Consider the following 20,593-nt stretch of genomic DNA (forward strand, 5'->3'; position numbering starts at 1 on the left):
GAAGAAAATAAAGATAGGACTGAAACGTCAAGTTCAGTGTAAACTAAACAGGTGCGCCATAGAATCTGAGTCAATACAGTAGATAATATCGCAGTGTTATCTACACCACATTATCAGACAAACTCATTCGTGTTTATCTACGTGCGTACTATGAACAACAAATATTTATGAGCGATCAATTTCACAATTTCTTACCTGTGCTAGTTTAGTTTTATCTGTGGAAATCGAAAGAATGAAAAACTTTGTTTTACATTCTCTATGGCATCTCTATGCAATGAAGTCTCCTTTACTATTTCTATCTTAACATAGAGACTCGTATTGTTACTCATAATTGTTTTTCTAGTATTTCAACATTTGTTTGCTTAGACTCGTCTTTTGTAAGCTAATTGCTTTGTGAAAGTACTTTTGTTATTCTAGGTTTATTCTTGCCAGAAAACCAGTCACGAATACATATTCATCCGTCTTGGGAAAAATGTTGGGGCTTAAAACATTGTAACATTACTTTTCTACTCGGTTTATTTGGAAGACCTCCTTTAATAAGACTTCATTTTCTGAACAAAATATAACTTGAAATTGTATAAACTCAAGTGAAATGCAATTATTTACTTCCATTGATGTGTTTCTCTATTAATAGCTGAGCAATCGAAACCGGTCTCACGGCAGAAACAACGTGAATGAACAGCTATTGTATGGATGCTCTGCTGTTAACCGTACGACACTGAGAGGTCGACTAGTCAGCCTTGAACATACTCCTACCTAACGTGATATAAAATGAAGTTTAACAAGACGTGACACTTTTCGTTACTGTTAAGGAATAGGTACGCCATTAAACTGGAATTTAAAGGAGATAAGAGTGTTTTTTTATTGTACTCTAAACAAATACACTTCATATACGGTAGATACGAAACCGCAGCGTGTTTCGGTAAACCTAACTCCCAAAATGTCCGACTGTCGTATCAACTGGTCATTAATCAGGCATTCAACGTAAATAGGTCACCATGTTGTGTTATAACACTGCCATCTGTCCCTATACGAATGTTCAATAGCGGATAATAAGGTCTTACACCAATTGACCTCGTGGTCGTGGTGCATCAGCAGATCATTCTGTCACTCCAATATTACGTATAAGGAAAAACGTGACTAAATTCTTGCTGATTGTGGTAGAAAAACACGTGATTCTATTAGAAAACATGTAATTTAAATATGCTTTGATTTCTATTCATCAGTATTAAAGACAGAAGTGAATTGATTTGTAAACAGATGTAATTCTTGACTCGCAGAAATAGTTTTATACAGTATTCGTGTACATAAAAGTGTCTCTCGCTTCAGCCCTCTAACCACATAAAGCGCTTTAACTTTTACGATTGTAGGTATCCCCCTATGTATTAAAACCGACAGTAATCTACCTAAACGCCTCTATCTGCCATTAACAGCAAACAGTAGTGAGTTACTGTGTGTAATCACATTGTCAAGTCTACGGTATTTAGGTACAGACACCTGCACATCGACCTACCACAATATATCATCAGATATCAATATATTCTCGACTTTATTACAGAACAATACAGTTGTAAATCTATTAAATACGTTTTGGAGTAGATTGATCTGCTAGTGTCGGTATAACGGGTAGTCACGCAAGAAAAGCGCGGAACCCCGCCATTGTTTCAGGTAGGGTTAACCGTTTTTGTGTGAGACCTAAATATTTAGAACCCTTTGTTTAATGAGAAGCCTTATATAATACGCAGACGAGTCTTTATTATATTCTCTCAGACGAATCTAATTAGGTGTTTGTCTGTGAATATGTAATTTTGAGACGAGGTCATCTTTACAAAGTCATATGGATCGAATATTTTTTCCGTATATTGAAAGTTATCTCAACACTCATTTAGTATAACAAGTATATTTTCTTATTGTCTCATACAAGACGTCTTTTCTCCTCAGGTTTCCCTTCAGGTCTCTCAAAAATTAAGCTCTAGAACCGTTGCTGATAAATAAAAGTTAACTAATAAAATTACATTAAATCTGTCACCCGCAATAATTTTTGCGGTAGTCGATATAAAAGGATATTAGAATGTTTCACTTGGTAGGGTAGGCGTAAATTTTCACAGTCGTCATAAAGAATAATGGCGGAGTCACATAACCACGCTTAGGGACGACCTAAAGCTGAGCACTCACGTTGATGAGGAGAAATAACCCGCAACTAGGGTTACCAGAATTACCTACCAAATCCACGGATTTATACAATGGAATGTTATTTCTGAAGTTGTTCTCTGTTACCTGATATTTACCAAAACATTTCAAAGTAATATAAACTTCAGAGTATGTTAAAATAATCAAAAGATATTTTATACAAAATGACATAACGATTAAGTACGCACATACAAGTAGATCAATTGTGAACAGATTGTGTATCATTATAAAAAACGGAAGCAAAAAGCGATACCATACGTGAGAGATACATAACAAAGAGTTATGTCATGTAGATTGTAAAAATAGTTATACATTTTGGAGTTCCCCTTAATTGCCTACCACGTGTTTTATTTGGCTCTCACAAAAACCAACCGAAACTACACATCTCTTCTAATATTTATTCACTTAGCAAAACCAAATTAGCGTTAGGGTATAGTAGAATAATGGCCACCCTATTCTGCCTCCTTATAAATAATTCTCCTGGACCGCGGGCCCCGGTTGAGGCGACCTAATGAATAGTTTAAGCCCAGCTTTATCTGAATTAGTTACATTTACCTACAAATGATACGCGTCTTTGTCGTTGCGATTTCATTTTGCACAACTTTGTAAAAGATAATTGTAATAAACAATAAAATGGACAAATACCTGCCCGTTTGGCTGACTGTCCTGTTTTTAGTTCCGATTAGAGCAAACGAAAATTGGGTGCTATAATATTAAAATATGTAGGTAATTTGTTAAACGACAACTACCCCGTAAACGCTCACGCAATGTGCTATATAGCTTCATTACGGATATTCAGACAAATAAAGATCACTGATACCATATCAGTATGATCAAACACTGGATCTACATGATAACCAGAATAAAACCAGAATGATTATTAAGGTAAATAGAACAAGAATAGAGCTTCTAATCGATAAGAGAAACAGTATTGTTTTACGATACAGAAATAAGTGATTGGGTTCGACATTTACATTGTGCATAAATAATGACAAGTTGGCTGACCACCTACGAACACCTCCAAGTAACCCGGTCCACTCGTTAAATATTGTAACGAGCGTGGGCTGCTAAAGTTATAAACATAAATCAAAGTTACCGACGCTGTCCGATCTCCGTACTTACAAGTGCCTGGAGTTTTTTATCCACAATCGAATTCTGCTTTACGATTTCAATAGAAAGAACGCTAGTTTGTATTCCATTGGTCATTGTAATAGTCACAAAGCCTTCCAATTTACAGCATTGTAGCGTAGTAGGAAACGAAATTAGGCCAGATAATCACAGCAGTTTGCCAAAGCTTTCAAATAATTCTTCTTGTATTTACGACTATCGTTATATCGGTTACTACACTGCTCACGTCCGACACATAAAATCGCAAGTCACTCACACTCGTAGCGTCTGTAAGTCACTCCGCAATCCATCAAGAAATGCCACCGATATATTTTATTCCCTTTTACGAACACTTCCAGCCAACACGACATCACTACAGTCTTCTTATAGTTATCCCTAAATCCTCGACACGACCCACTCAGCCCCAAGGCTCGAGTAATGCAATTAGGTCTATTTTCCGACAGAAAGGGACTCGGAATACAAAGCTAACGGCAATTTTAACAATAATAATGGCCTGTACCAGCCTTGTTGCAAAATTCTCTGAGCGACGTATTGAGCGAAAACGATATTGGATTTTGTAATCAGACGAAAAAAAATTAAAGAGAATGGCACCGGCTTGATATTTTTTTCACTTTTCATTGGTACGAAATGTTAAGATTTAACGATTGTTTTAAGCAATTTCAAATAAATCCATAAAAAACTTTTCGTGGAAGAATATTAGGTAAGAGTTACAAGATTGCTAAGTTTGCAGTTGAAAGCTTCATTCAAGTTAAAGTGAAATTAAAAAGATGAAAGTTGAAATGCTTATAAAGACAATGGTTCTCCAAAACCTTCAAGTTGCCACCGAATGGTACGGTAAATTGAAGACTGTAACGACCCAATCTGTAAAACTTAATGGCATCAAAGGAAATCAAGTGATATTTGTTGTAACTGAACTTGGAGGATTTTCACCTTTACCCCTCGATTCAAAGATATCTAATGCGCTACTAAGGAAATGAACAAGGGTTCTAATATAAATGAGATTACATTGTCGATTTATTGTTCTGTAATCGCGATTTGCAGTCGAAGTAACCGATGAAACCATTTTGGCAATTCACAAGCCTCTAATCGTTTGAAATGGGTATCCTATTTAATGGGTTTGCTTTATAAGGGAATTTATTGCCTTAGGTATCGGAGCATAACTACGTAGTTATGCTATCGATTGAAGATAGAGCCTAGAGCAGGACAGCTAATTCAGGTCCATATTTCACGAGTTGGTATTTTAAGGAGATCAGCATTATAGCGGTTTTCGTCGATAATACCTTAACTTGGAAATAAGGTCCTGTTATAATGGTTATTTACCGAATACGTATTTGCATAGCTATTATGCGCAACGTATCAGAACACTGAGTTGATTGATGACTGCATTCGACCATTTCAAATATTTACAAAAATGGTTCAGTTTGTAATCAAATATGTATGATCAACTAATGGATTACATTTTTATGTAAACATTGAAATTCTACAATTTTCATAGTTCGTGTCATGACGAAAAACGAAAATTGTTAGGTTCATTTCAGAATTTAATAGACTACAAACATTTATAGAATGTACAGCTACTAAAATAAATACCAAACAGTCTTATCTAACTCTTGGCAAAATGGTGGCATTGTCCCATCAGTTTCACCTATCAGTTCATCAAAATGTCCATTTAACGTTATCGCTACTAGCAACTGGAGTTGAAAACGGTACCAAATTGCGCTCACGTAGGTACTCTTTACTTACTTTACTATCTTCAAAGTAATTAATTTGAAGGGCACCATTTTGAGAGTCGTGTAACATGGGGTGAATTTATTCGTATAGTTTTACCTAATTTGAATTCCATTGTGTGTTTATGCAAATACATAGAGGGATAAAACGTTTAATAGAAAACTTTACAAGTTAATTACAACACGGCCCTTAACTAAAGAAATAAAATGACATTCTGTACATTAGAACTTTAACTGAAAAACTAAAATAAAAATGTGTCTAAATGGAGTACTAATCCAATTTTTGTTAGGAAAAGTTTTGTGGGTGAAACAGAGGCAGTAAATTGTCACAGTTTGCTACTTCACGTAATGTAATTAGTCCATCTTCTCTCTGGAGGAACTTTCAAATTGAATTCCTTTACTTAGTATTTTTACTTGTATTTTCCGACCTCGACTTTTTACTTCTTATTCTGTCTGAGCCGAATGTGTCACTTAGCCCTAATGTCGGAAACTCATGATTCATCGAAAAAGATTTAACGTTAAACTTCTTTATTACTATCTAATTAATTATCCTTTCACTAAAATACTTAAATGTAACCATCTTTGTAAAATTAAGAGGTTAAATGTAGGATGTAAGTTATTCTAACTTGAATATTTCTAAATATGTATGAGTAATTTGAATAGGGTTAAAAATATTCAAAGACAAACTTAGACATCATCTATACGTAGATGTTTATCCGACAGCGACTTGGGGGCTCTATTAAAAGCGAGCATTCAACACAAAATGAGGTCGTGCACAAAGAGATTGTTAGGGGTCCTCTGGAAATCACGAACAGCATGGTCTAAGCCGAGCTCTTAGAGAAAAACACGCGAGATTGCAGTGCGGTAGGGAAGAAAAAGTCAAACAGCTATTTACCATGTGTACCAACTGTTTAGGTATTCCATGTTTACAAGGAAAATGTAGTTTTAAATCATAAAGAGGATGAACGTATAAAATGTATAAATACTATTTCATGCTTTACAGACTTAAAACCTGGAATAAAATATGACCTTTACTCAACCCACGCAAAAGGCTACAGAGATAAGGGATGCGCAAAGTACACTATGTTTTATTATTTTATCTGGTTCATGAATAACAAAATAAGTTTAACAAACGAGCCAGTCGTAAAAATATAATTGTAACAACATAAATGGAAACCGAGTTCATTTCTACTAATGTCGTACCGACTTTTCTTTTTCAAGTTTTGAAATAATTTCCGCAAAGGTATTTCCTTCTAAACCCCTTTTTAAAAAGTGTTAGTTATTTATTTTAGTTGTGAAAAATACTAATTAAAATAATATTTCAGTTCAGAAATAACGATTTTCATTACAAATGTTCGCCTGACATAACATGATAGCAGGCATGATTTAACTAAAGCTGTTGAAAGCCATGCATTAGGCAAAAGGTAATTGTTTTCCTTTGATTTAATCTCCTTTATGTTAAAACCATAAATAGGAGCTAGCAGATTACAGGATATTAGATATTTTATGAAGGATTTTTCATAGATAGTGTATACTGTTTACACACGGATTTATGCATTAGAAAACACAAGAAGACATCTCTAAAATTAATATTGAAAATATTAAGGTAATTGAAACCACGATTGTTGATCTTAATATGTGCTAAATTATTCTAGCTTTCAATAACTCCACAACTTACGATTAGTTAATCTTAATAGGGTATACGACAAAAGCGTTTAAGGCTTGGCAATGTCAATATCCATAATCTTAATTTATTACCGGTGGATTCTTGGAAATTGCCGCTAAAGAGGCTTAGTATAAATCGTATTATTAGTGGCTACTGGACGGCTGCTCTCCCATAAGAACAGGCTAAGGTACGACAATAAATACATTTGGGTCAATCGATACAACAAACGACAAGTCGCGTGTCTGATCGCACGACACGCACCTCCGCTTTAACTATTCATTTATTGAATCGATGACTGTATATTATACAAGGCTGTGAGACTTCGGAAGGAAGAAACTACCGGCCAATATTGCCGCATTATAGCATCTAGTTTTACTACAATACAATTCATATTTGCATGAGCCAAGGCCAGGATTAATTATCAAAAATAAGAAGGTCAAGCCAGATTTAAAGTATAAAGTTAACTCGTTTGGTTTCGTGATCATGAAAACGTTCAAGTTAGTAACTACTGCAGTCTAGTGTTTCGAGGACATCGCTCTCACGACCATGACTGCTTAATGTTTACATCTCAGAATAACATTTGCAATAAATTACAAATATATGTTTTCGCAACAGAAACTACTAGTTGCAAATAAACATTTTATACAACAACATAAGTGAGATGTAGTTAATAAAAAATGTTAACTCCGCAAATAGATCAACGACCTGAGGCTTCTCGACTCGGACGATGTTGTTGTACTTTATAAATACGAACAGATAAGTAATCTGTGTTGTGAATGAGATAAATGCAGACAATTCATTGCTGAATTATCAGGCGGACAAAAAAGCCGCGGTCACGAACCTCGAAATCATGTTCGCAAACAAGCACTAAGATTTGGTATACCTGAGTAACGGTACTGAAGCTTAGATTTTAATCGATCACAACATTCACAACTCAACGAAGCATAGAGAAGACCGAGACCTAGTTACAACATAAAATTAGATTTATTATTCATTTTATATAACAACTCCGAATCTTTGCGTCATTTAACCGCAAAAACACTGTGTTTTAAAAGTATGTGACGTAAGAAACTAATTTTGCCGCAAACTCGCCAACAATTTGCATAATGCAGGTGGACTGCGTTTTATAACCCCCATTTCATGTTTTATTTAGAGGATAAAATGCATGGACAATATAATTCATGACCTAAAATGTGTGTGGAGAAGTTTCTTAAGTAATCGTGTGTAGCACCTGTGCTTCTGCAGCGGCGAGGTTTAGACTTTACACTGGCTATAACATAAAAGTCCTTCTGGTCATTTTAAGCTCTTCCAGCTGCAGGAAAAATATAGGAATAAGGAATTATATTTATTTATTTTATACAATTGTCTAGATAGTTCTTGCTCCGTGTGATATTTATGGATTGTATGTGACAATTAACTATAACATACGACAGACAAGAAACATAAACTGCAGAGGCCCGTAATACTAAGATTATGATTGTAAAACATCGCAATTTACGTCGTAGTAAAAAGTAAGGTGGATCATGTAAATAAAAACAATATAATTTAAATTCTAATGTCATGTAAAACAGGTCTCGCAGTGAACGTAGAATGAAATTGAAAGCGCGGAGGCCAAAAATAGTCGTGCAAAATATACGAGGGAGAGGAAAACGGCTTGGAAAAAGAATTGAGCGCAAAACTACATAGCACAGACTTGCGGAGTTTCAAATGGAACACGCTGTATTGTGGGAACTCGCAAGGGATCTCTGTTTTCCAGACTAACGCCCAACTATTATGGCTACGAGCACCATCTGGGAAATGGGTGGCACTCGTCACACGGACATTGCTTTTGAAAATTTTAGCTGCAGTGTAGTTCAAATATATGCAGTAACGTTTGCACATACATTTTATGCTTCAAGACTTGTTAAACACCTTCATGATCTTGCTTCAAAGATTGCATCTTTCTCACGTTTTCGATAAGCTATTGTTAAAGAAAGAAAAGCTAAAGAAAATGTGTAGATTTTCCTAAAATGAGAATTTAAATAACATACAATTTTAAACCTAGTTTTGCACATAAAATATCTCGTTTTGTAGAATTTTCTACGAACTAAAATAATATTTATAAATGTTTTAGACATTCAACCCAACCATTTTCAAACGTAAAAGATTTTCATACAACTAACGTGTGAAATGAAATGCAAATCTAACCTTTCGGCACCGCTCCCGAACGGTTGGTCGGGCGAATTTAAAACATGGCGTTAGTGAAAATTTAAATTTCAAAAACCCACATTGATTTATGTGTAACCGGGCATTTTTGTAAAGCAGTAAACGTTTTAGTTCTTGGTATATAAACGAAAAATGAATGTAAAAGTAAAACAATCATTATATTTCTGGTTAAGTTACATATTTGAAATGTAACGTACCTTTGATGTGAAAACAATATTTATTTATGCTCAGGAAACAATGTTTTCGTTCACCGGCTTTTGGAACTCCATATGATTTTACAGATGCCAGTTTATTTATTATTCATAAACAATTTAAATTCATGAATCATACATTGCTTTTTCAAAACCAATGCTAATTTCCGCTTTCCGGATATGAGTAGTATGATATGCTTATTGTATTGTTATTAAACATATCAACGCCTTGAATCATTAATTATTGTACCTAATTAGATTACTCAATTTCCTTCGGCCGACATCAGGTTTGATAAAATCTTTACGCTTTCAGGTTTATATTTATTAATTTCAGTATTTTGTTAAGTAGGTATAAAAAGTGCACCCAAAATTCAACACCAGCTGAGTATTTTTGTAGTTTCACAATATCTCTTTAGATATTTATTTTTATTTATAAGGAGCCCAAATATCTGCCATTTAAAACAATACTATCTTAATCAATTTTTAATTAAGTGCATATCCATATCATTTCTGTTTTATTAGGAAAAGTAACTAAATATGTATGTACTTCATTTTCCAGTAAACTAATAAGTTAGTTGTTTGCTAGCACAAGACCATACTAGGGACTTTCGAAAAGCAAAATAATTGGCAGACGTCGTGACCAATCATAGAGGTAATGGCATTATGCAAAGAGAAAATATAAGCATGAACTTAAATTACAAGTTCCGACATAATTCAAATTAATATCTAGAAAGCCCAAGGTTAGACAGGCGCTAGTAATTAACAGCGAGGCAACAAAACCACGATAAGCTTCAGGAGCAACCGCTTTTGTTTACTTCAAATTTTATTTTCGCCTCAACCATTGTCCGTAATTAATTATACTGGTAAACTGGACAACCCTAAGGCCGTTTCAGCAAGTAATTTTATTTTTTGCTCTACATTAATTTCATAGTCACTTTTTTAAACGTCGTCGTCACGTCGCCGTTACAATTAGATTTTATTACTGTTAGAAAAATCTTATACAGTACACCAAGCTTTCTTTCTTTAATTGTAGCTATTTTATACTTATTTTGAAAAAAAAAGGCGTATGTATATTCCCTTGTCACCATTTCCATTAATGTTCACATTTTTGTTTATGCGCAAGCGCCACTTGCGTAACGCAACCTGCGGTAGTAACGCGCCAATCAGAGCATCTCCGACGTCAGGTATGTGCCTACTTTGCTACCACGAATTTGGCAACACAATTCTGTACGATTACATCGCATTTTTAAACACATACCATAACTACTAAAGATAATATTTTGGTATTGTGTTTACAGAGCTGTGAGCCGAATAAGAAACGTCGCGTCACGTCAGTGTATAATAAAAAAGGTCTATCATTTCAAGTGAATAACTATAAAAAGAGATGACATTGATAACAAAAAGATTCGTTGCACAAAGTTGATTGAAGAGCGCATTCGACCTTATTTCAGTCTTCCTATCCGCTAAGATACTGTTCGCCTTCATGTAGGGCAAGGATGATTTGTAAGGTCGATACGGAAATATATTACGGAAATATTTACAACATAACAAAGCGAGTATGTTATTAATTTAATGTAAGTAATACTACTATAGTTTGACTCACAAAGAAATTAAACTAGACCCTGATATATTTATCGCTGGTTAGACTGGAGATCAGGGGCGTTACCAACAACTAATTTACCTTTCTTTTATATTTAAGTACATAATACCCCTCCAAGGTTAAGAAACAATAACTATTACAACAAACTTCCCTTTATTCTAAGGGCGAATTTAAGCTACAATAATGAAACTAACTAGTTAGTTACTTTGTTACAATGAAAAGGAATAAATCATGTTTTTCTTATGCAAATTAAGTACATCCGTTATGATAATGGTCAGAATATAATTACATTTAAATAATAACTTGCAAACCGTACCTTTCTTTTTCGTGCGCCGACTGCGGAATCTGCAGAATCGTCTGCTGATTCTCCATTTCCACCACGCATTGTGTACCCAGTTCGAGTTCTGGAAACAAAAAAGGGTAAATTAGGAATTGACAGTTGAAACTTTAACATCAATGATGGTGACAAAGGTTGACAAAATATGACGGTACTGCTATGACGTCATACGGCATGACTTACGTTAGTCCTGTAATAACCTTTTGACCTAATTGGCCCAGGCCTACGTAGGTACCTAATTGATTTTTCGTGTGAATGTTTTAAAGTTCGTGCACGCAACCCTGCCAACCTACCAATATACATCTGTGACTCATTCTAAGGTTAAAAATAAGAACCTTTTTAGTTATAAGGAACCAAACACCGTGGTCTGGTGACGCGGAACATGTGGCTGGGATTTTCCAAGACGACTTTTTGTAGAGATATTCTCTAGAGAGGAATATCTAATTAAGTTACCACGATTTTGAATTTAATAAATAGCATTTAGAACGAAGAAAGCCAAAAAAGCCTTTGCTGTAATAGTTTTCTTGTAGTAGAATGCAATCTTGGCATACCTAGTTAGAAAGAAAAGTTTCCTACAATTGGTGGAAAACCAAAACTAACAAACAAGTTACTACTAACATACCTTACTTTACTAGTTATGTACATTTCATTCTCTGCATCAGCGACATAGTTACCTAACACACAAAATTACGAAAAAAAACCGTGTGTAATTTGTACCAGTGAATTTAATGCCAATACAGAATGGGAACACCTTGGCGACCAGAATTCGTAATCACCTTATTTCGGGCAAAGGTAATGGTAATGGTAAATTGTGAGAGACCAATAATAAACTGGGCAGGTAATTAGGATTCAGGTCATACGATGGTCTGCGGTCATTAGTGCATGTGTCGGATTAATGATACAGTATTGTAAGTGCCTTAGATAAGAATGTATATTGTTTGTTCAACAGAACTCGTATTTATAAATGAAGTAACAGGAAAACACGATATTATTACTGCTAAACTAACACTTATTGTTGTTTCTAAATCGCGTCACTAGTTACTTAGATTTACATAGGTACCTAAATGTTTACGTAAAATATTATTTTCTCAGAAATTATAATATTTAGACATTGGTAAAGTTAGAGTTTTTATGTTTCCGTTGAATAATGTCATTAAATGTCCTTCACACTGACAGTATTATCATTAAGTAATACTTCGACGATATTTACATGATAATTTTAAGTAAATGCCTAAGTACTTCTGATCTTCTTTGGGTACAGTCACTTCAGAAAAAAAATGAATAAACTTATATATATTACTTAATCGTCGGTCTTTTGTTTAAATGAGCCCATAACTAACTATTTAGATCTACGTGGCCTGCTAAGCCGAACTCGATTTGTAATGATCCTACATCCTACTTAATAATTCAGGTATTTTTCTCGTCTACCATCAAGGTGGACGGTAGAGATACCATTGCCTTAAAAGGTATCACGACACTACTCTTTCAGAAAACATACAACCTGTTTCGAGACAAAGGTAGGACGCTGTAGTAAACAATAATGTTTCTATTGGAGTGGAGCACTTTCAGTAATTTGGTTACAAGCTTATGTGTCGAGAAAACCTCCAATAAAAACCAACATAAATTATGCAACAATAATTTAAATAGTAAGTAGGGAGGTATGTATGTAATTATGTACGAGTAGTGAGTCAAGCCGAGGTCGGACTGTACGTCCGTGGCGATGCTCTTTCAAATCCGGTTTTACTAGACCATTTTATGTACGCCTAGGTTTATGTAAAATAAACGGTATTATACTCGCCTAGACGACAAGACAGACAGATGTGAATAAATGACATACAGGCAATATGTTGTAAATTGCAACCTAATCGCATCTTCAAAACTTCTGGCCTTCAGAAACCTGATAAAATGGGTAGGCAATTTCTAAAACACTCAATCATGAAATCACGCACATGCAAACTGTATCTTGTCTGCATTACATTTAGTTCGTGTGTATGAATTTATTACATTCTTTCATTTCTGCTGGCTATATTGCAATTTCGGGTGAGCAATGCCGACTCGATTAAGTGATATTTCATTGCGTGTTGTACGATAAATGTCCAAAGCACTAAAAGATGCCGAATTCCTGTGGTAAAAAAAAGAAATGGTGTTCATCGAAGCGATGCGTGTCGCAACTTGGACGTGGAGTCCAGTCTAGAATCGATTTGACAAATTACGTAAAAGACGGTTTGCTGAAAGTAGAACAGCAGCAATCACATCGAGGATTTCCACGAGTTTATTTACCATGACGAATGCAAGTGAGCGTGCATTCTTGTTTTAATGTGATCTCGAGACTTACTCAACTATTTACTAACAAAGTCATTCAAACGTCTTTGTCAAGGTTAAACGATTTATTGTATAGTCTTTGATGATCTCAGTATTTTCTAGCGATGATTAGTAATTAGGTAACAAGAATTGATAAAAAAAATCTGCTTGTTATCAGTATAGTACCTACGTGGATGAGCACTGGAATCATAAAGTCAATGTACAAAGAAGCCTTAAAGGCAGCCGCGATAATATTCATAAACTTGTTATAATAATCCTATAACGATAAGCTGTTTCAAAACCATTTATAATATATAAAAATAGGTTGATAGTAACAATAACCAGTATAAAATTGATCATTTTCTTCGTGTATAGTACGGCTGACGAGAACAAGAATTATAAACACGATTCCACAATAGGGCTGATGAATGATAGATAAAATAATATGTAGGTCACCCAGCTGTTGTTTCCAGTGTCGTTATGCTGATCCAATCCATACATTTTCATTGTAGAGGCGAAACAGGTGTACGATGTCGAATATATTTCTTTTCAGATTTACGAATCCGTTTTCCGATATCGGACTAAATACACGACAAAATATATTTTGGAACATTTATCTATCTGGGTAGGTTTTAAAAATGCAGTGAATAATGATTGCTAGAAAAGATCGGGCGTGTTTCGAGTTTCGACATTAGTTGGTATCATGGAATTTAAATGTTAAATGAGTACCTATTTTATTGCAACATGTTCGTATTTTTAACATTTTAAATAATTCTGACATTGATGATAAAAACACTGCATAGTATATTTAAATATAATGTACTTTATCACTTTATGTGCCACATTTTCCAATTAATAATTATTTATAGGGTGGAAATAAGTGGGGTTTTCTCTGAAATGGGAAACAACATACCTAATTATTATTATAATGTTTATAATATGCCAGTAATTATGTTCATTGCAATGTTGATAATAACTTACAGCTGTGTATTTTTAGGTAATTCCCAATAATGATAACATAATACAAGTAACTACTTTCCTCAGATATTTAGATACCAAAATAGCCATTCATACTGAAAGAAAAGATTTTTTGATATAGTAAGCAAATATTGTCCTTATCCAGAAACTACTGAAAATCAATGGAAGCATTAATTTCTGTAAAATTAAATAGATATTTCAATCAGCCATTCTGAAAGTAATTGCGGGAGGTCTATGTTCAGCAGTGGGCATCTTGTGGCCAATATAATGGTGAAAAAATAGAGTGTAAAATTGACTTAACAATACATAATAAAAATACATTGTGGCTCAAGTAAACAAGCATTCTAGATGATGAAGAGTTGAATAAAAACCAACAAAATTAGTTTTCTTTTATGATTGCATTCATAACTTTTTAATTCTCATTACTATATTGAACATTAAAACTTTTTGGAAGAATATTACACATTGCCAGTTGCCCTAACAAAGAAATATTCTTTTAATTAACATCCTCATACCAGAATGAGGCAACAACAGAAATGTAAGAATGATTCATTACAAAACTAGCAAGGCTATAATTATTTTGAAATATGACTAAGTTGTTGATAAAGAAATATAATAGGAAAAGTAAATAATTCAAAGAATGTGACTAGGCAATTAGGTTAAAAATAACAAGTTAATAGTTACAAATTATGTAATATTTACTAAGAAGTTTATCTAAAGAAGGATCTAGACTCGTAATGAAATGTAGATATTGGAATTTTACTATCATTTTGGTTAAAAATAAAGTAATATTGATTAATCAATACATTTTAGGTGCCTAGTTCGGTAGTTTATTATTTTGTTCACATAATATTCTATACTTCATATAAATTAAATACTTAATAAAAGATTATTATAAAACTAAGAATAGGAAATTGCTTTCCAGCCAAGCTATGAATTATTACAGCATTTTTCTGCATAATCTCGAGTGATACATAATATTTCTACAACTTTTAATATAAAAGATACAGATTTATAGAAGATTAATTTTGTAATTAATAATATATCAATAAAATAATTTATAAAACCTGTATTTAAAAAATAAGGAACAAAGGTTTCTTTCATGCATTTGTAAATAAACAATAACTTGTGCTCAAAACGGGACATCTATTCTTATTTGCATGGAATCAACTTTACTAAAAAATAAAACAATTTGTAACTAAACTACTACTCACAATAAAAAGCAATACTTAATAAATATTAAGTAAATAATTTAGATTACAATTTCTAGAGAAGTACCTAATCAATTATTTTCAGTCTATCATGTAGAACATTCGAACAAATACCGCTTATTTTATCTTGTATATTTTATGCACAAAGTACACAGATAAACTAAAACAACGTAGTCACCTGAGTGATAGCGATTTCTTTATTTAATAGCAAAATGAAACCAGCTTACCTCGCCTGTTAAAAGGACGAACCCGAACGGCTACTTTAATCTTATCCGTGGCCATTTTGACACTCAGATAACACAAATACAATTAAAACACAACACTTAGCACACAATTGTTAAGTAAATTATTGCACATATTCACCCATATTCTAAAACAACAAAATTCATTATTTCACGTTACGATCACGACGTTCCCGGATTGACACTGTCCGCCATGTTGTTTTTACAACGTTCAATAGTGCTTGACGTATCTTCTGTCCTTATCAATTTATGAGTTAAATCGATTCATAAACTGTTATGTCGAACTAGATAATTTTTATTCAGCACCTGTATTATAATAACAGATATTTTAGCATCTAGCCATTATTTATATCTCAAATTCATAAAAATTGAATTTATATGTAAGCTTTGGCTTTCAAACTGTCGAAAATATCCAAAATTCGTACTAATTTGTAACGTTGTTTTATAGACCTGATCGCCAAAATCATTTCAAAAACATGAAAATTCTGTCTGTCGACCCAGAAATCTTCTAAAAATATAGAAAATTTAAATCAGGTGCACTTATTATAATATTATTAAAGTGTTTCGTAATGATTGGTACTTATACATATTTTAATTTAATCGATTCATAAAATTATCAGATACATCACTATTTTACGATGTTACCATGATAAATATTTTTTAGTAATTACATTTCTTTAAATTTTTTTGGGGTATATATTATAATACGCAACCAATGTTTTTAAAACGTATTTTCTTATAGAAAATGATGCTCTTCGTCAATATGGAATCTCAAATATTTCTAATCAAATACACGTTGTTTTTCAACTAAAAGATTAGCAGTGTAAAGAAACGCAACATGTTATGACACAACAACCGGCTCAATCAAAAAGTCAATTTGACAACCGCAGCAAAACATGACCAGTCATTTTCAATTTCTCAGGGGTAAAAAACAAGAAATCTCACAAACAAGATACTGAAAATAAAGATTACTTAGAAGTACGCTTGGTTTCTTTCTTACGGTACAATTTAGCGAATTCTTACCAATGGCTGACGCATTATTTGGTTGGGATTTAACTTTTAAGACCGTGGAGAAAGACATAAAGCGCAAATCTGATGTTATCATTGCATTTATTCATTGGAACCTAACGAAGAAGGGATTTAGGAGTATTGGAATAGGAGATGAGGTAATATAGTTACACGTTCTAATAAAAGAACTGCGCAGCCTAACAAAATGTATTATAATTAGGTACAAAAGTAGGTATACCTTCTATCTGACTTAGGTGATTGAATATGGCATGGTTTCGTCAATCTCAGCCATTTCTAGCAATTTGATTGAATAGATAACCGTACTAGATTACTTCAGATTTAGTTAGCGATCAGAAATAACTTATTTGAAAAAAGATTCTAATAGACTCAAGACAATAGCCAAGTGTTTTGTAGTTTTAATAGTTAAGATATATAGTGTATTACCTACTCACTAAAAATAATAAAATTGTATTTTTCTTCCAGAGGACTTTATCTGGAGATGAAGAAAAAAGTGAACTGTTACCAACTGGCTGGAATGATAAGGAAAATTATGCCTTGCGATATGTTTTCAACAACAAACTATTTATTTTACATGGATTGAGTACTGACGGCAATCTCATCATCAATCTCATGGTAAATAATGATGAAGACAGTTTTGTTTTCAGTGGATTTTTAATGCCTTAGACATTGATTTCTTCTTGTATTGAATTTTACACTTTTCATATTTCTTATAGGTTAACCCGTTGTATGTCGGAATGCAGATCTATGTGACACAATGTATTTTCTATTGTGTCTCATCTCATATACTGAGGTTAAAATAAAACTATTTTCATTTAGTTATAAAACCTTCTTCATGTTATAAATTATCTGTAACCATCCATGTTTGGTGCTTTGACTTTTTGTAAATGTCATAAACTTAACCAATATTTACAAACATGGATATTTTATATCACAAACACCATGGATTCACAACTTGACTGCCGGTACATGAGACACAATAGAAAATACATTGTGTCTCACATGGATCCGGCACACTCCGGCAAACCATAGGTTAATCTTACTGTATTACATTATGTATAATGGCACTTTAGTTTTTTCTAAGAATATCATGAATTTCATTACAGAGATCAGAAGATTTGGCGGTGTCCAATATAGCTATAAAGATAGAAGAGACTGTGAAGGATTTATGTGGCCCTATTGATAAGATTATGCCCAATCATAAGGAGTTAATATACAATGTGAAACGGGATTTAATTGACATTGTCACAGAAAGAACCACTTCTAATACTGAAACTCAAACTTCACGGAGTAAGTACAAAACAATCTTATAACTCTTTTTCTATCTGATGTTTTATAAACAATGTTTTGCTCAATGAATACTTCAAGAATAATCCAACCAATTTGCAAACTCTAGGTTCAAGGTATAATTTAAAATGCTATCAAGAACATCTTCACGCTATACAAATAGAATATGTATTTAATTTTTGTAGTATTATGTTTATAATTTTTTTGTTGTTACTACAAAATTATTCAAGTCGACCCATGAAATTATCAAGTCTGAATAATGTCTATTCACTATTTTCTATAATTTCATGGAAATACATAACATGATTTATTTACACCTAATTATGTATATTTACACCTGGGTGTTATAACTTTTGTTGACAACTTAGACTTGTTATGAATTGTAGTGATAATTAATCATTTAACATTGCACCTGTTATATTTTGTTCAGAAAAGTGTGCTTTAAATAGACAATTTTTTTCTTCTCAAACTAATAATGTAAAATGAAGCAAAAAGTATAAGGTTATATGTATGTTCTAGCATTATTTTGCATAATTTAGTGTTCTATAGATATACATTTAATGTGCACATACAATTATGTACATAATAAAGTGTATAAATTAATAACAAGTTTGTATATAAATGTGTTGATAACTTTCACCTTTCCTAATTAAGTGCATCTGGAGGTCAGTATCTCGATGGAAAATAACAGAATGATGTTATCTATCATTCAAACACACAACTGTGTCAGGTTCTTCATTTGTTATTCAAGTTTTATGAGTCAACTAAGGAAAACAGGTTATTGGATTGGATCGTAAATAATATGGCATTGCAGTCTGTCAAGATTCTAGCTAAATACTACTAAATAGTGACTCTAAATTCAATATGATCTTGTCTCTAAGTGATGTGTTAGTGTTAGTTACACTTGGGGTATTATTTACCTTAAGTGTAAAAGGAGGTAAGGGATATCATCATACATTACTGTAAATTACATTGGATAAAAAGTAACTGTTTATCATTGATTTTGACTTTAAAATTGATTCTGTTACATGCACAACATATCCATATAAATAACCCTCTCTATTTACTCAAAACCTGAAATCATTTCAACACATTTTTGAATCTTGATTTGGTTTTAATAGATTATCATTTGTTCCAGGTGAATCAACTACAAGGAGGCCACCAGAAGATCCACTAAGGGTTCCGCCCCGGCCTATGCCTGGTGTGAATCCCGACACCCCAGACCTATGGTACCTTTAAGTAAAGCCCTTGGCTGTTTACTTTTTTTATTATTTAAATATTATTTTCCAAAAGAGATCCTTTATTCAGTTTTAATTTTGAGCTTAATAAGTAGTGCTATTTAATTGTGTCCATATTGTCCCTTTGCAATGTATTTGACATTTTTAAATTCTAGCTCAAATCAAGCATTCAATCATTGAATTACAAAATAGTGAAACTTACCTAATTGATTCTGTATGTTTCCAGGGGAATGCCACCACCCCGTCTGCCAAACATTGGCAGTTCTGACCTGGATCCGTTTGCGCCTGGCGGAGGCGGCATGCTATTCAACCCTTTTGAGCCTCGCAGAGACCTTGAGAACCCTGGCCTGGGTATACCTGGCGGCTTACCAAGGTGATATTATTTTTTCTTTTCATTCCACTATTATGTTTTAGGTCTAAGCATTTAGCAAATGAGTTTTTTTCTTCGGAATAATCTATACTAATATTATAAAGCTGAAGAGTTTGTTTGTTTCATTGTTTGTTTGTTTGAACGCGCTAATCTCAGAAACTACTGATCCGAATTGAATAATTCTTTTTTTGTTGTCTATACTTATACTTATATACTTATACTTATATACTTATACTTATATACTTATAATATTATAAAGCTGAAGAGTTTGTTTGTTTGAATGCGCTAATCTCTGGAACTACTGGTCCGATTTGAATAATTCTTTTTGTGTTGGATAATGCATTTATCGAGGAAGGCTATAGACTATAAAACATCACGCTATGATCAATAGGAGCCAAGCAGAGCGGGTGAAACTGCGCGGAAGTAGCTAGTATAATACTAAGCCGTTGTTGGGATGAGGATGGAGCATTGGAAACTCTCATTTTCAATTATTAAACAACATAAAAAAGTTGAAGGATCTTAATTTTTGATACAAAGAAAATAAGTAGCTATGTAACCATTTATTGTGTTCATTTTAACTTACTGTTGTTTTCCAGAGGGGCTATACCACCGGGAGCTCGCTTCGATCCTTTCGGTCCACCTGGCGGTCCCATGCCTGGCCGCCGACCAGCACCACCTGATGCAGATCACCTACCGCCTCCCGGCTTCAATGACAACATGTTCATGTAGTTCATTTTATAACTATTACTGTAACTTATGTTTGTTCACATCATAAATATGAATAAAGTTAATTTGAAAATATTGGTTGTAGTGTTTCTTTTGTACTGTAGACTGAAGCATAATGTTCACAATGTTTTACTTAACTGCTTTTTGACTAGTATTCAGTCGGTTCTGCT

At 33.3% G+C, this 20,593-nt stretch overlaps 2 protein-coding genes across 19 annotated transcripts in view; one reads left to right on the forward strand and one right to left on the reverse strand.

Annotated features, from left to right (window-relative positions):
• LOC118282029 (kinesin-like protein KIF13B) overlaps window positions 1-15,978 on the reverse strand; it is a 107,810-nt gene extending 91,832 nt beyond the window's left edge. For 17 of the 18 annotated variants that reach the window (XM_050698900.1, XM_050698907.1, XM_050698897.1 and 14 more), the window contains exons 1-2: window positions 15,762-15,977; window positions 11,024-11,111 (exon numbers count right to left, since the gene is read on the reverse strand). In XM_050698900.1, coding sequence (XP_050554857.1) covers window positions 11,024-11,111; window positions 15,762-15,816 — 143 coding nt within the window. In that variant the 5' untranslated portion in view covers window positions 15,817-15,977. Of the gene's footprint in view, window positions 1-11,023; window positions 11,112-15,761 lie in introns of all 18 variants that reach the window. The other variant, XM_050698895.1, reaches the window with a different exon arrangement.
• Window positions 15,979-16,649: 671 nt separating this feature from the next.
• Window positions 16,650-20,498, forward strand: LOC118282034 (proteasome inhibitor PI31 subunit). Its single transcript, XM_035602920.2, has 6 exons — window positions 16,650-16,942; window positions 17,268-17,417; window positions 17,909-18,092; window positions 19,228-19,318; window positions 19,554-19,700; window positions 20,294-20,498. Exons 1-6 carry the CDS (start codon window positions 16,802-16,804, stop codon window positions 20,424-20,426), a joined length of 846 nt encoding a protein of 281 aa, XP_035458813.1. The 5' UTR covers window positions 16,650-16,801; the 3' UTR covers window positions 20,427-20,498.
• The last annotated feature ends 95 nt before the right edge of the window (window positions 20,499-20,593 follow it).

Source organism: Spodoptera frugiperda, chromosome 15, assembly GCF_023101765.2.
Source record: "Spodoptera frugiperda isolate SF20-4 chromosome 15, AGI-APGP_CSIRO_Sfru_2.0, whole genome shotgun sequence".
Classification (NCBI taxonomy): Eukaryota; Metazoa; Arthropoda; class Insecta; order Lepidoptera; family Noctuidae; genus Spodoptera; species Spodoptera frugiperda.